General features: G+C 43.4%; 1 protein-coding gene across 17 annotated transcripts in view; it reads left to right on the forward strand.

The window, feature by feature from the left end:
* The window catches only part of CADPS (calcium dependent secretion activator), a 474,516-nt gene that overhangs the window by 287,184 nt on the left and 172,247 nt on the right, over positions 1-15,085 (forward strand). For all 17 annotated transcript variants that reach the window (XM_053219142.1, XM_053219145.1, XM_027039150.2 and 14 more), the window contains exons 8-9: positions 1,655-1,794; positions 13,240-13,306. In XM_053219142.1, coding sequence (XP_053075117.1) covers positions 1,655-1,794; positions 13,240-13,306 — 207 coding nt within the window. The remainder of the gene's footprint in view (positions 1-1,654; positions 1,795-13,239; positions 13,307-15,085) is intronic.

Here is a 15,085-nt window from a genome sequence, read left to right on the forward strand (position 1 = left end):
AATAAGCTAATATATTAATACAAAGTAAATGTATATAATGTAAACATAAAGTATAAATATAATGATATCTAGTTATATAACTTACATAGATATATAATGATATTTTATATATTTATATATTGATGGTGATATATTTTTATATTGGTCGCAATATATTTACAGGTATTGGGCTATTTGCTCAGTATATTTTATGGGCACAGGGCATGGTCAGAAAAACTTGAGCAGCCTCTGGTCTGAAAAATCAGGCCTGGTATTTCCATCATGTCATAAGACATTGGGAAAACTCAAATTTTGTGTTTAGCAAAAATGGATGAATTTTCTTTCGTCAGAGTCAGGGAATTGAATGGGGGGGGAGGTGCGGGGAGGGGTCAGGCCCGGAGGGAGAAGAGGTGAAAATTCAGCACCAATGAGGCCTATCAGAGCGGGCCGATTCTGCTTTTCCGCCGCACTGGCTCGCTCTGCCCCGAGCTCCTGTTGTGCCGCCTCACGGGAAGCCATATGCTCCCACCCTCTACATGCCAGCCAGGCGCATGAGGGCAGTGAGGCTGGCAACCTCTGGAAGGCCGCAGGGTCCGCCTCCGAGCCTCTGAACCCCTCCCCTCCCCCTGCAGTGGTGAAAGAAGCCCAGGAGAGAGGAGGCCTCCCCCTGCACCCAGAGAAAGGAGATGCTTTGAAAACAGAGCCAGAGCAGCATGCAACAAATCGGGGCCCGTGGCCACCACAAAAGCACATCTTAGCAGGCCCAGCTTTTGTCGTGCCTGCATTTAATTCCTGTTCCCTCAGTCCAGGGGATTTTCCAGATATTCCACTCCTGCCCCTGTGTGTGTTCTTCAGATCCCACGTGGCTCCTGAGAACTCCGGTCACAAAATGAGGAGGCGGAAGTCCCGAGTTATCCACTCCTTGCCTCACTTGCAGCCTCCGAGACAGAACCTCACATTGGAGCCCCATCTCGGCAGCGCAGGGTCAAAAAGACGCTTTCTGAGAGCCCATCCTTCCTGCTGTGTGGGCTTCCTTTCAAACCCAGACAGATTTCGGTGTTTTTTACCTGAGGAGATGCCCCATGCGTGTGACCGTCTATGTAAATGCGTGACTGTCAGCCAGATCCCTCCCTTCCCTAGGCCTCTCATTTCTCATCCATCCCATAACGTCCCTTCTGCATTCCCCATGGCCTTTGAGAGATTTCCTCCTCCTGAGACAGGGGAAGGAAACCTGAGGAGCGAAAAATGAGCGGACGAGAGGTGCTCTACTGTGTAATCTCTCATGTCTTTCTTTCATACATCCGCCTTCTTATATGGATGATGAGCCTGAGTCTCTGTCCTGGGTTGCTTTGGGACTTCGAAATTTCAGAAAGATGCACAAGCAGAGTGACCGAAATCATGATCGTTACTTTTCCTGAATTAGCCAGGGAGAGAGAGGAGAGCAGAACACCATTTCTGCCCGCTGTCTGGTCTCTGCTTGGCACGAGGCAGCCACGGTTGGTAGATGAAGCCTTGAATTGCAGTCCTGTGGCCAAGCCTCTGTTTCATTTAAACGCCTCCCTGGGAGCTGGGCAAGACGCGCAGCTTTTCAGCAGCAGAGTTTCTCGTTGAAAACAACACGCCTGTAACAGTGTCTCCGCTTTCTGGCTAACATGGATGTCCTTTTCGCCTACAGGTTATTCTCCACCCTACCCCAAACAGCCCCAAACAGTCAGAGTGGCACAAAATGACAGTCTCCAAAAACTGCCCTGATCAAGACCTCAAAATCAAACTTGCTGTCCGAATGGATAAGCCTCAAAACATGAAGCATTCTGGGTAAGTGTTTCTTTCTTCTCCAAGTGGTAGTTTGGGAGAGGTTTTTATCCGTTTCTTAAAAATTTTAAAAAGAAAAGCTGATCTTCAGAGAACTGCATGGAAGGAAATCCAAAGGATTCATGAGAGATTCTTGGTTTTCATATTTACTATAAACTTCAGTTTTTATAAAACTTTTGTAAAACTTCTTGATTTTTATATTTACCACAAACCTCAATTCTTATGATTACTGGATGTGCATTTGTGCTGTCAAAATAGATTGATTTCCTTCTTTTTTCTAATAGGATTTCCAGTGCAATTCAAGCATGCTAAGTGATTCTGGTTTAGGAGGTTTCATTGGCTTTGTGTACCTTTCAGTGGCATCTAGATCTTTCAGACTCTATGATTCATCCTCTCTCACCTTCTTTAACAACCACGTCCAAGAGACATGAGCAGGTGCTATAGGCGACTTTCAAACAATTAACGTTAAATCAGTGTTAGAGTGTAGTGTTCAGCGAAGTCTTTTAAAAAAATGACCAAAACATAGGAAATATATGATCATTTTCAGTTCTTAAGGTTGAGAGGCATGAGCAGTTATTTCAAGTAGCATAAAAAGAATAAACGAAATAAGTTTCATTTCACAGATCAAACCAATGATTTGTACAGGAAATCTTCATTGACAACTGGGAAATGCCATGGTTTATTCAATTAAACTGCTTGGACACCACTCTCTCAGTAAATGTGAGCACTTAGAAAGGAGTTGGGCCATATCACTGAAGAGGGGAATGTCTAACCAACAGAAGGGAATGGATTATTTTTCAATTATTCTGCGGGTACCATTTGCCACAGGCTATCATTCTGCTTAGCTCCTCTAGAAACATCTCATTAATTCCCTTTGGGGTGTATGCATTCATGAGATGGTTTAAAGTCATAAAATGGAAATGAAAACTGAGAATTGATTATAATTCTAGAGGTTTAGTGCTCTACAGTGCTAGAGGTTTAGGGGCTACAAAAACCCAAACCCAGGGACTAGCCAGTGAGTAAGACACATTCAAATAGAAGCATTTAAAGAGGTCCAGGAGAGAGCGGTTAGGACAGGAAGTACACACCCCAGCACATGAGCAGACCACAGCAGCATGTGATCAGGAAGTAAAGAATGATGTTGTAGGGAGTTAGTGCCTTGGTATTCCAAGGAACATGGAAAGCTCAAGGTTTCAAGGAAAGATAGGTACCTCCCAGTCAGGGCACCAGAGGGAGTCAGGCATGGGGAACCCCAGAGAAAGAAAAGGTTTCCCAACAAGCTGGAGACCCCGTACTGCCCTTGAGCTCTGGCACGGATTTGAAGAATTTGGATAGCATTATCCTGAGACCAAGCTGTTCCCAGAGCCTGAGATGGGATTTTGCCACAGCTGTTCTGCCTGCGGCCAGTGGACAGCTGTGGGAGAGTGAGCCAGACCCTTGCTACACATTTCGTCTTTTTTCCACCATCATGATGAAGGGCAGCTAGCTTCTCCCCAGTTACATTAGCATCTCATGAAGATGTGTCATGAAATGTTTGTGAAGTCGCCTTTTCCTCCTTCTGATCATACCCCTGGCATCTATTCCAAATGTTAAGTGGAATTTCCCCCCTTGATGTAAACATCCCAGTTGCGAGACAAAGGGTCAGAGAATTCTGTTAGGTCTTTATAGCATACAGGAAAACATTCTTCATCTTTTGCAAAAATACTTGCTCATAAATGCTCAGTAACTATTTGCTAAAGGAACAGGAGCATGAGCAGGATAGAGTGAGCAAGGGAAAGAGAGAGAGAGAGAGAGAGAGAAATGAGGAGGGTAGGACAGACTGACGAGAGAGACAACAAAAATATGATTGGATGTATCTGTCCTCAAAAGTTCAGTTTTTTAAAAAAAACTTCCTTATAGGATCAGCAGCTCACCCCACCTAGTATGGAGTTTCACAAGCACTCCCTTATTTAATTCCCACAGCAAACTTTACATACCGAGTAATTTCCCCAGGGGACACACTCCCATCTCCCACATTCTCTTCATTTACGCTGCTGGGAACTGAACTAACTGATTTGAATTCAGTAATTTTTTTTCTTTTGGTTCATTTGTAAAATTACTGAGACATTTCAAGCTATCTTGACCCTGCAGATGACAGAAGAAATATGTAACTCAACTTCTGACAGTTTCCACAGCTATTTCGTGTTTCTAGACTCCCATGTAAAAATTACCCATCTGCCAGGAAATATACTAGGAAAGCCTAAAGTAGCCCTGAAAAGTAGGCAATAGCTTTCTTAACAACACTGCCAGAGACCCATTGTGGCCTAAACCAGGGGTGGACAAAATTAGTTCCACAAGGGATGACCCAAGGAAATTAAAAGAGTTTCTTATGGACTACAATTTTTTTTCCATTTAAACGTAAAAAAAGCTTTCTCGAGCCCCATTGTGTAGGGAAGGAAAGAAATATCAGAATAGTGTTACAGCTTAAAGAATGGTAGAGAGAAAGGAATTTTCAAGAAGCATGGCTGAGGTTATAAATTTTATCTACTTTAATGTTTATTAAAACATAAAAGGAAAAATCAGAATTACTGTAAATTAGTCCTTGTTGGTAGACTGGGACATTCAGAATAACTTTCCTTATTGAGCAGAAAAATGTTAGTGAGAAAGTCAACACTATTTTGGGGCCTTAAGACCTGAGTATCTGGGCTTATTTGACAATAAGCAGCTCCTCAGAGAGTTATTTTTCATATTTTACATCCATATGGTGTTTTCAAGTTCAGCAAGTGCATTCACACGCATGTTCTCATTTCTTCCCTGAAACAGCCTCACAAGGACTACGTATCATTATCCTCCCATCTTAATAAATGGCCTCTCCCTTCACCCAGTTGGCTCGGACCAAGAATCTTGGGGTCATCTTTGACATTTCTATTTCACTTTCACCCCCTCATGTCATCCATCAGCAAATTCTATTCACTGTACCTTTGAGAGAAATCCAGAGTTCAGCCTCTCCTCACCACCACCATATCACCATTTGGATCCAAGCCTTGAACCCTTAACTCCCTCACTTGTGCCTTTACTGATTAAGCAGCCCCCCTCCTGCTGTCCTTCCTTCCCTGTAGTCTGTCTCCCAACATGAAGCCGGAGTAATTTTTTTAACACACAAGTCAGATCCTGCCACTCAAATGCTGGAAAACCTCCAATGATTCCCCATCTCACAGTCAAAGCCAGTGTTGTTACCATGGCTACGAGGCCCTATCTGATAAAAACTCCACTACCTATATGACCTTGATCACGCTTCCAGCCACAGTGGCCTCCTTGCTCCTCCCCACCTCCACGTGCACCCCCACCTCAGGGCCCTCGGCCCCACCTTTCCCTTGGATGCCTTTTGCCTTGGATGCCTCTTCTCCCCCACCCAACTTTCCACCTGGTTCACCCTGATTTCTGCATGTCTGTGTGCCATGTCAGAATGCCTGGCTCACCGGTGTCTTCTCTCTTTCTTACTCTGCTTTATTTTCAGCAGAGCACTCATCATCAACTCACACATCACATATTTCTTTGTTTATTAGTTTGTCGTCTCTCTTCCCCATTAGACTCTGAGTTCCTTGTCATCAGGGACCTTTGTCTCCCTTGTTCAGAGTAGCTATTACAGGGCCTACCAGGTAGTAAAAGCCCAATAAATTAATCTAATTGTTGCATAAATGAGTAAGTGAATGAATGAATTCCCACTTTACATATATGGGAAACAGACGTGGGGGTGGTGAACAGTCTTGTCCAAGTGAGAGTAAGCATTGGAGCTGTGTCTAGAATTACATTATTCCTTCTGGTTCGACCTTAAATGGAGGACCCAAACTTGAATGAAATAGAGAGCTCCCCTGATTCCATTTTGGTTTCATTCAGTGAACTGCCGTGCCCCAACCTGGAGTAATTTACAGCAAATCTGATTTTCCTGTTATGCTTTAACAGAACTTGCAAGGGATACAGTTTATATGTCTCAGCCATGCTTCTTAAAATCCCCGTTCCTCTTCCATTTTCTTAGCTGTGCTGTTGCTTTAGACATCTTGTTCTTCCAACTATCACATTCCTCTCTCTTCCCTGTAAGTCTCCAAGACACTGCTCAGATTGGTGTAGACTCTCAAACAAGACTGCCATGACTGACCTAATTAAATATTTCTAGGGTTCCATTTTATCTCCTTCGTTGGTTTATTTTCTGTAAATGCCGATTAAATCAAGTTGGCTGATAGTGTTGTTGAAATCCTCTAAATACTTCCTGATTTTCTATCAATTATTGAGAGAGAAGTATTGTAATCTGTGACTATAATTGTGGATTTGTTTCCTCTTACAATTCTGTCCATGTTTGTCTCATTTATTTTGAAGCTCTAGTATGAGACGCATAAACATTTAAGGTTATTGTAACTTCTTGATTAATTGACCCCTTTATCATTTGAACTGTTCTTTATCCCTCGTAATATTCTTTGCCCTGAAATTTACTTTGTGTGACAGTAATACAGCCCCCCCCTCCAGCTTTTTAAAAGACTAATGTTAGGGGCTCCTGGGTGGCTCAGTCGGTTAAGCGCCCGACTTTGGCTCAGGTCATGATCTCAAGTCCGTGAGTTCGAGCCCCACATCGGGCTCTGTGCTGACAGCTCAGAGCCTGGAGCCCGTTTCAGATTCTGTGTCTCCCTCTCTTTCTGCCCCTTCCCTGTTCATGCTCTGTCTCTCTCTGTCTCAAAAATAAATAAGCGTTAAAAAAAATTTTTTTTAAAAGACTAATGTTAGCATGGTAAATCTTTTCCATCCTTTTATTTTGAATTTATGCCATTAGAGTCAAAGTGCATTTCTTGTATGCAGCATGGATTTGGCTCTAGCCTTTTGAATTCAATCTGAAGATCTCTGCCTTTGAATTGGAATATTTAGCCTATTTGTATTTATTGTGATTATTGATATAGTTAGGTTTAAATTAAATTGCTGTTTGTTGGGACACCTGGGTGGCTCAGTTGGTAAAGTGTCTGTCCTTGGCTCAGGTTATCATCTTGTGGTTCATGGGTTTGAGCCCGCATTGGCTTCTGTGCCGACAGCTGGAAGCCTGGAGCCTGCTTCGGATTCTGTGCCTCCCTCTCTCTCTCCTCCTCCCCCACTCGTGTGTGCACACACTCTCTCTCTCTCAAAAATAAACATACACTAAAAAAATTGCTATTTGTCATCTTGCTTTTTTTCTGTTTGTTCTCTCTGATCTTTGTTCCTTTTTCCTCTTTTTTCTTTTTTTCCTTTTTTTTTCTTTTCCTTCTTTTGGACTAACTGAATATTTTTATGATTCTGTTTTATGTTCTTTGTTGTATTATTGTCTGTAAATGCCAATTAGGTCAATTACTTAGGATATAATCCTTGGCAGTAACCACTTACTAGCTGTAGGCAAGTTGCTTAACCTCTGTGGACCTCATTTTGCTCGGCATAAAGTCACAATAGTTTTGCCTCATAAGGTTGTGAGAAATTAAATGAGTTACTACATGTAAAGCATTTAGAACAGGGTCTGATACGTGGTAAGGGCTACAGCTGTGGAACAGCTGGTGGTGGAGGTTATTCTTACCAGTGTTTGCTATCATTCATTTATGGTGCTTCTCCCCAGTCCATGCATCTTCCTGCTGGGCTGTGGCAAGAAGCCTCAGGCATCTGGAGTCTTTGCACCCTCCATGCTCTCACTCACTCTCCAAGGAAGGGAGAGATGCCTCCAGAAAGAATCTTGGTTTTGTCTTAATGTGACTTCTCTTCTTTTTTTTTTTTCAATTTTTAAACATTTATTTATTTTTGAGAGAGAGAGAGAGAGAGAGACAGAGAGACAGAGCACAAAGGGGGGAGGGGCGGAGAGAAGGAGACACAGAATCCGAAGCAGGCTCCAGGCTCCGAGCTGTCAGCCCAGAGCCTGACGCGGGGCTCAGACTCACCAGCTGTGAGATCATGACCTGAGCCGAAGTCGGACGCGTAATTTCTGGCTCCACAGCCTGCCAAACTGAAACCTCAACCTATCCCTGGTCTCCATGTCCCTCTCAGCCATCCTTACCCCTTCGTAAGGGGTCCAGGGGCAAGTGAGTCCGGCCGAGGTCCTGAGGGGAGCCCGTACTCTTCTCCCTGCCCTGGCTGCTCCTCCCCAGGCATCCTGGGAGAAGACATACAATAAAACATTTCCCCATGAATAGCTGTGGATCACCCACCATGCGTACACCTAGTGCTAAGCCCAGGGGATGTTTAATAAATAGAACTGAGTTACTAATTCATCGACACTCACAAGCATCAGAGGAAGGAAGACCGTCCCGTTTTTTATACAAGTGACAAGTTACAAGCATCACCATGGGTGCTGCCCTGCCAAGTAGTCCCAAGACCCAGGGATGCTGGAGCCAGGGGGCCATGGAAGACCCAAGAGCATCTTTCTCTTTCCTCCGTTTTGTCGTTTGTAGTTCACTCTGGCCTCTCATAGAATGAAACTGACAGGGACGTCTTTCTACTAAGACTACTATTTCTACTACGGCCACTGCTACTGCTAAGGATAATGACAAGCCACAATATTACCTAACGTCACCGAGCACTTACTATGCGCCAGTCTGTGCTAAGCACTCACCGTGCATGGTCCCCATCAGCCCCCACAACAACTTGGCACACTGTCCCCATGTTACAGCCGAGGAAACGGAGGCACAGGCAGCTAAGCCAAAGGGCACTTGGTGGCAGGGTTCAAACTCCCACACAGGTGTTTCCACCCCGAGTCTGAGATACAACCACCAGGCTAAACTTTGGCTCCCGATTCTGGAACGCTGATTTATTTGTAAATCCAGATTGCCACCATCCCGATGGCCCGAAGAGAGAGTCGAGGGCCACTAATGCCCATGCAGATAGATCTGTCTGTAGTGTGAGGAGCTTGAGGGGAAGGCCACCAGTGCATCTGCAATGACAGAACTCCCATCTGCTGCAGGTACTTTGCGTCCTGTCTCCTGAGCACGTTTCAGCCTAAGAGAATACAGAGCCGGAGCTGACTAGACAGAAATGATACAGTGCAGCCCTCAGTTTTTCTCGGTTTTGACACCTTCTGGTATGTGCCAAATTAGCAATAAATTCTGAGGAAAACCTCCGAGGGAAAGCCCCTCCTTCACGCAAACCAACTGATACTTTGCAAAGGAGGATTGTTGATTTTTTTCTCCGATGCCACTCAGCTTTCCCATTCAGAAGGCTTTCACCGGAAAATTCCGATTGGAATAGCAATTCATGTTCTCATTTCAGGAAAGAAACAAAAGTTCATGGGGGCGCCTGGGTGGCCCAGTCCGATAAGCAGCTGATTCTTGATTTCGGCTCAGGTCATGATCTCAAGATTTGTGAGTTCGAGCCCCATGTCAGGCTCTGCGCTGACAGTGCGGACCCTGCTTGGAATTCTCTCCCTCTCATCTCCTCTGCCTCTCCCCCCTATTTATTTACACAGAAATAAATTCTCTGTATTTCTCTGTCTCTCTCTCTGTCTCAAAATAAATAAAGAAACTTAAAAAAATTAAAAAAAATTAAAAAAGAAACCTAAGTCCTTCGTCTAAAATGGAACAAAGAATAGTGCAGTGAAAAGGGTACTCTAGAACCAGACTATTCCGGGTTTCAGTTCTGGCTGTTCCGTTCACCAGCTGTGGAATCCTGAGCTGGTTACTTGGAGTGCAGATCCCTCACCTGTAAAATAGGGATAATAATGTAATGAAGTACCTAACCATAAGCATGTACTTTGTGTCGGGTCCATGCACCAAGGCAACACGGCTCCAGACTCCAGGCCTTACCCCCTCCGGGTAGGTACAGTAAATTTGAGTAAAGTGCCTGAGACAGCACAGCATACTAGTAAAACTTCATCAAGCAGTAGCTAGTATTTTATTATGCTTCAGTGTGAGTTATATTCTGTGGCTTTTAGTGAATTCCTTTTCCTGCTTTCATTTCCATCAACTAAAATGATAAGTTTCAACGGCACCTGGGTGGCTCAGTAGGTTGAGCGTCCAACTTCGGCTCAGGTCATGATCTCATGGTTCGTGGGTTTGAGCCCCGCGTTGGGCTCTGTGCTGACAGCTCGGAGCCGGGAGCCTGCTTCGGATTCTGTGTCTCCCTCTCTGCCCCTCCCCTGCTCACACTCCGTCTCGCTCTCTCGTTCTCTCAAAAGTAAATAAACATTTAAAAAAAAAAGTGTTAAAAAAATTACAAACTTCGAATGTAGTGTCTGTGTTAACTGTTCTGAATTTCTCTATGTGAGTTCAAGTAAAGGGGAAAAAGAAAATGGGCAGTAGCTGCCAGATATAATTCCGGAAAAGTAGGAGACTGTTATAACCTTGCCCGTCATTACTACAAATACAAATGTTTTCACCCACTTTCTTCATATGATTTTCATTTCATCTGTTTTCCTATGTCCATATGTCCGAGGAGATTTCTTTTCACATATTTAGCTATTATTTACTACTAGTAATGATACACTTTGCTCTGTACACAGAGATAGTTTATAATAAGGCTGACATTTATTGTGTATCTACTTTCTGCTGTGCCTCGTGCTCCTATTTCACAAGAATCCTCTCATTTAATCCCCACAACAACCCTTCAGGAGAAGAACCATTCCCTTTTCCAGGGCACCAGACAGTTAAGCGCCTTGCCCAGCATCTCAGAGTAACCATCATAATGAGAACCGGAAGACAATAATGCTAACAGTTACGGTCCGGTGAACCCTCTTCCTCTTTAGCCCTGGCCACACCTCCTTTTGATGTCAATGTCTGCCATGAATATGTGAATATATTATTTTGAGAAGGTTGAGAGCACTGGCCAGGACAGTGGATGGCGGCTGGGGGGGAATCAAATCAACAGTGGAGCTGACCATGTTGGCCTCAGGGCTGATGTACTTACCAGCCATCTAACCACTGCCATGGCCTCAGTCCTGGTCCAGGCACCATGCTATCTCTTGCCCAAGGACCACTGCCACCAGGTCCTTGCTGATCTCCCTGCCTTCTCTCTTGCCCCCTTCATCTATAGTGCCTTCTCCATCCAGCAGCCCCTGGAACCATCTTAAACAGCCATATGATCATGTCTCTACCCTGGTCAAAACCCTTCCATCGCTTCCTATCCTGATTTATAATGAGTGTATTAACAATCTGACTTAGCCATTAAAAAGGTCACTCTCTCTGCTGTGTAGTGCGTGGAGTGTGGGCAAGAGTGAAGCAGGGAGACCGGTTAGGACACAGCCTGTTGCTGTGGCCCAGGTGGACATCTTGGAGGCTTGACTGGGGAGCAGCAGTGGGGATGGAAACAGTTGAGATATATTTTGGATGGAAAACCCAAAGAACTTGGTGATGGATTGCATGTCTTTATGCAGTGTTTTAAAACCTCATCGGAAACATTTACAAAGGTTGCTCTAGTTTCCCAAGATCATGGCCTTCCAAACCCATTGAAATAGAACAAATATATACTGACCTCCTACTACATATCAAGAACCATCCTAGGAATTTAAAAAGCACAACAAGGTTCTGTGCTAGGAATTTAGAAATAAGAATTTAGAAAGAAGGAATAAGGTTCCTTCCCTCAAAGAGCTCACAATCCAGTAGGAACAATAAATATAAAGGCAAATTATAGTAGTGTAATCATTGTAACAGAGGAGCCATCCACAAGGCTCAGGGGGGGTGATGACATCAAGGTAGGGATTTAAACTTAGGAAGAATGTGAGTTTGAACATAAGGAGCTGAGAGTAGAGAATTCCAGGCTGTGAAGCACGTGCAAAATTACACAAGTGTGAAACTTCCTGGTGTGGTCAGGGATTACGGGTAATGTAATGTGCAGACGCTGAGTGTAGACAGTCGAGCAGGGCCAGAGAATGAACAGGTTTTCAGGCCAGGTCAAGATGCTGGATTTTATCTCTATAGGCTACAGTTTCCCTGAGTGGATTTATATCACTGATGGCACACACAATCATCTTAGTGATGTACAGACAAGCGTATGTTCATTAAATGTTTACGTATGTGTTTTCATGTGAGCCATGTAATATATAACTAGTGTATCGAGGCTATAATATAAAGTTTTCTTTCAAAATAAATGTATTTGTGTTAAATAAGTTAATTTAAAGGAAAATGCCAAGTAAACCATAGAATAGGTGGGCAGATACAGGATAGATCATGAAAGTGGAATGTGAGTGGCCAAAGTTTGAGGCTCCCTTCATGTAAACAAGGGAGACCCACCGAAGGAGTTTCATCAGGGAAAGGCGTGATAGCATCTGCAAATGGTGGGCCGCATCTCATGGCCAGGAGGGGGATGAAAATCATTCTGGGTGTCCTTGACACCCATTAAAAGTGTCCTCTACCACTGTCCATGGAAGCAAAGCTGTGGGCTGGGACTGAAATCGTGAGGGTGTGAGGGGTAGAGACTGAGCAGAGTGATGAACTTTGCAGGAAGTAAAAATCAGCTGCACTTGGCAATGAAGGAGTAAGGAGGAGGAAACAGAAGAACCCAGGGTGACTCCTGGGTTTCTGGCTTAAAGATCTGAGCACATTTTGGCCACCAGCCAGTTCTCAGAGCCCCTGAAATTTGTCAAATGGTATAAATTTTAATTAGGTGCATTCTTCTTTATGTTCCAAAGCGGAAATTCTGTCTGATTCCAGGTGAAGTGAGGATTTGGAAGTTGTCCAGTTGATTTTTATAGCAGATAAAGCCAGTTTGGGAACTTGAGTATTTGAATGTTTTTGAGTATGACCAGATCTCTCCTCACTTGGTCCAGTAGAGCCTGAAAACCAGGGGCCTCACTTCCTTGATTAGTGTCAGTTTAGTGTGCGGCAATCCACAAGGCCAGCGGAGTAATTCGCGAATGAATTAGTAAGACCACTTGTAAAATCTCCAGATAGCTTTGAGTTATTCCTCTGTAATTCTTAACTCTCCTTTTATTTCACTTTTCTGTATCAAGATTAATTTCCATCAACAGAAGAGCATTTGGGGAAAGGGGAGAGGTATAGGGAGAACTTTCTATGTTGACGTGAAATTTCTTCCCTGTAATATACCTGCATTTGACAGAATTCGAGCAAAGGTGGGGGGTTGGGGGCAGCTCCTGGCTGAGCCTCTACATGAGGCATAGGGGCTGGTGGTAGGATTTAGCCTTCTTTTTTTTCTCTTGTGCAGCTTTGGCAGGAGTTTCCCTATCTAATAGACTTCCAGCACATACAAAAATTAAGTCTCCATGTAACATTTTCCAAGGTGCTTTCTGGAATCAATCAAAGAATATTAGTCAAGTGTGAGGAGGGGCCACAATTCCTTCTGGGAGTGGAAGCAAACTTTGGCTTGCTGTTCCTTATCCTCAGTCACACAGCGCCAAAATCTGTGTTCTTTTTCTGAGCCATGTGCATTTCCTCGTTTATGAGTACCAAGCTTCACGGTCAAGTGAATTAAACAGTGCAGTCGCTCAAGCATTAATGCAACTCTGGTCTTTTTCTTTTTCCTTAGGTATTTATGGGCCATCGGTAAGAATGTCTGGAAGAGATGGAAGAAGAGGTTTTTTGTATTGGTCCAGGTAAGTCTTCAACTTTGTCTGTCTTAAGAGCCATCAGTATTAAAGATTTGGATTAAGGATTAAGATTAAGGATTAATTAATGGTTTTTATTTGAGGTATAACTTAGAGCGCACAGTGCTCAAGCAGTTAGCTTAATGGCTTCTTACCCATTGTATAAGCATGTGACTACACTTCAGAGGGACATCGAAATTTCCGCTACCCACAGCACTCCCTTGTGTTGCTTTTCCCTATTTTTACATCACTTTAAAATTAGAAAAATTAAGGCATGCTCGTTATTTTAGAATCCTCGAATGCAGGAATACATAAGATAAGCGGGAGAGGTGAGCTGCCCATGATGCAGGGCCCCAGGGAGGAAGCAAGCGTGTGCCTGGTTGGGCCATTAGGAACACTGACATTGTTTTAGAAGAATGTGCTATTTCTAATACCCGTTACAAAAAAAGAGTCAGAATTTACTTAGACTTTTGACATCTCTTTTACTGTTCGGTATGTTTGATTTTGAATTCCCTGGTGTTTGGGGGTGGGGGGAGTATGCCACTCCCTTGATTCGTAGGGCTTCCAAAAGTCTTAACTGACCTCCTTTAACTATGTTTAAAAGTCTGGAATATATCTTTCCAGATATATATATATAACCAAACTCTGTGTCATCCTACAGCTCACTTTTTGTTTTTTTAACATAAATCACTATAGACATTTTTCCACGTTTGCATAGATAGCTCTGGCTCACGTATCTGTAGAATTTTCCTTTTTGAAGGACTTGTGGGCTTCCCCAATTGGAACTATTATTAACCATGCAGCAAGGAACATCTATCTACATATAGATACAGATGTGGATGTAGATATTGGTATTAATAATACATGAGTAATGTATAAATAGTACCTTTGCTCTCTTGTCTATTTAAGAAAAAATGCCCAGAAATAGTGCTGCTTGTCCTTGATAATCTCCCCGCCCTTTTTAAAATTTGGTTCATCTGCTTCTTGCGTCAGGATTTTTCAGTTTATAAGGGCACCTGCCATTGCCTCTTTTTAATTTGCGGTCTCCACCAGAGCATATACACTGTAATTTAATTTGCAAAAAAAAAAAAATTCATATATGCTGTATTCTGGAAGATGCCACAAAGCAAGGCAACTTGTGGTTTAGTGACTAAAAGTGTTCATGGGGTTACTATGTTCACTATAGGCGTTAACTAGTATTTAGAGCCATTCCAATTCTAAATCTTAACTATAAAGCAACTGCCTCTTAGGCCCGATGGCCTTGAAGGTTCTACCAACCCTGACCTTCTAAGATGTGACTTCCTGTAGACCTAGTCAAGTCTCTGCTGTGCTCCTATGGCAAAATGCATCTCTCTGGCTATAAGCAAGAGGTCATTTTTGCTTTTGTGGTTGCTATGGGGTAGAACAAAATCTTAGAATAAATTAGCCCAAGGAAAACTTTGGAATTGTGCCCAAACTCCTAAATAATCCATAGCTAGGCAAGGAGTATATTTCATCCTGAGATACATTTCTTCAAACTATCAACTGACCAGTATTTATTGAGCATCTTCTCTGTGTAGGGCACTTGGTAGGTCATAGAGAAGAACTATGAGGCCTGATCTTTCACTCCCAGAAGGGAATCTGTTAGAAGTGCTTTATATATGCCAACAGCAGAAACAGACCCAAGCTAATTAAGGTAATAATAACAGGATGTTGAAAAAGCTGAATGAGCCATCCTTACTACGACAGGACCCAGAGCAGTGCCAGAAATCCAGGTGGAGGGAACCCTGGCTGTGTCATCAATGTGGT

This window comes from Acinonyx jubatus, chromosome A2, assembly GCF_027475565.1.
Source record: "Acinonyx jubatus isolate Ajub_Pintada_27869175 chromosome A2, VMU_Ajub_asm_v1.0, whole genome shotgun sequence".
Taxonomy (NCBI): domain Eukaryota; kingdom Metazoa; phylum Chordata; class Mammalia; order Carnivora; family Felidae; genus Acinonyx; species Acinonyx jubatus.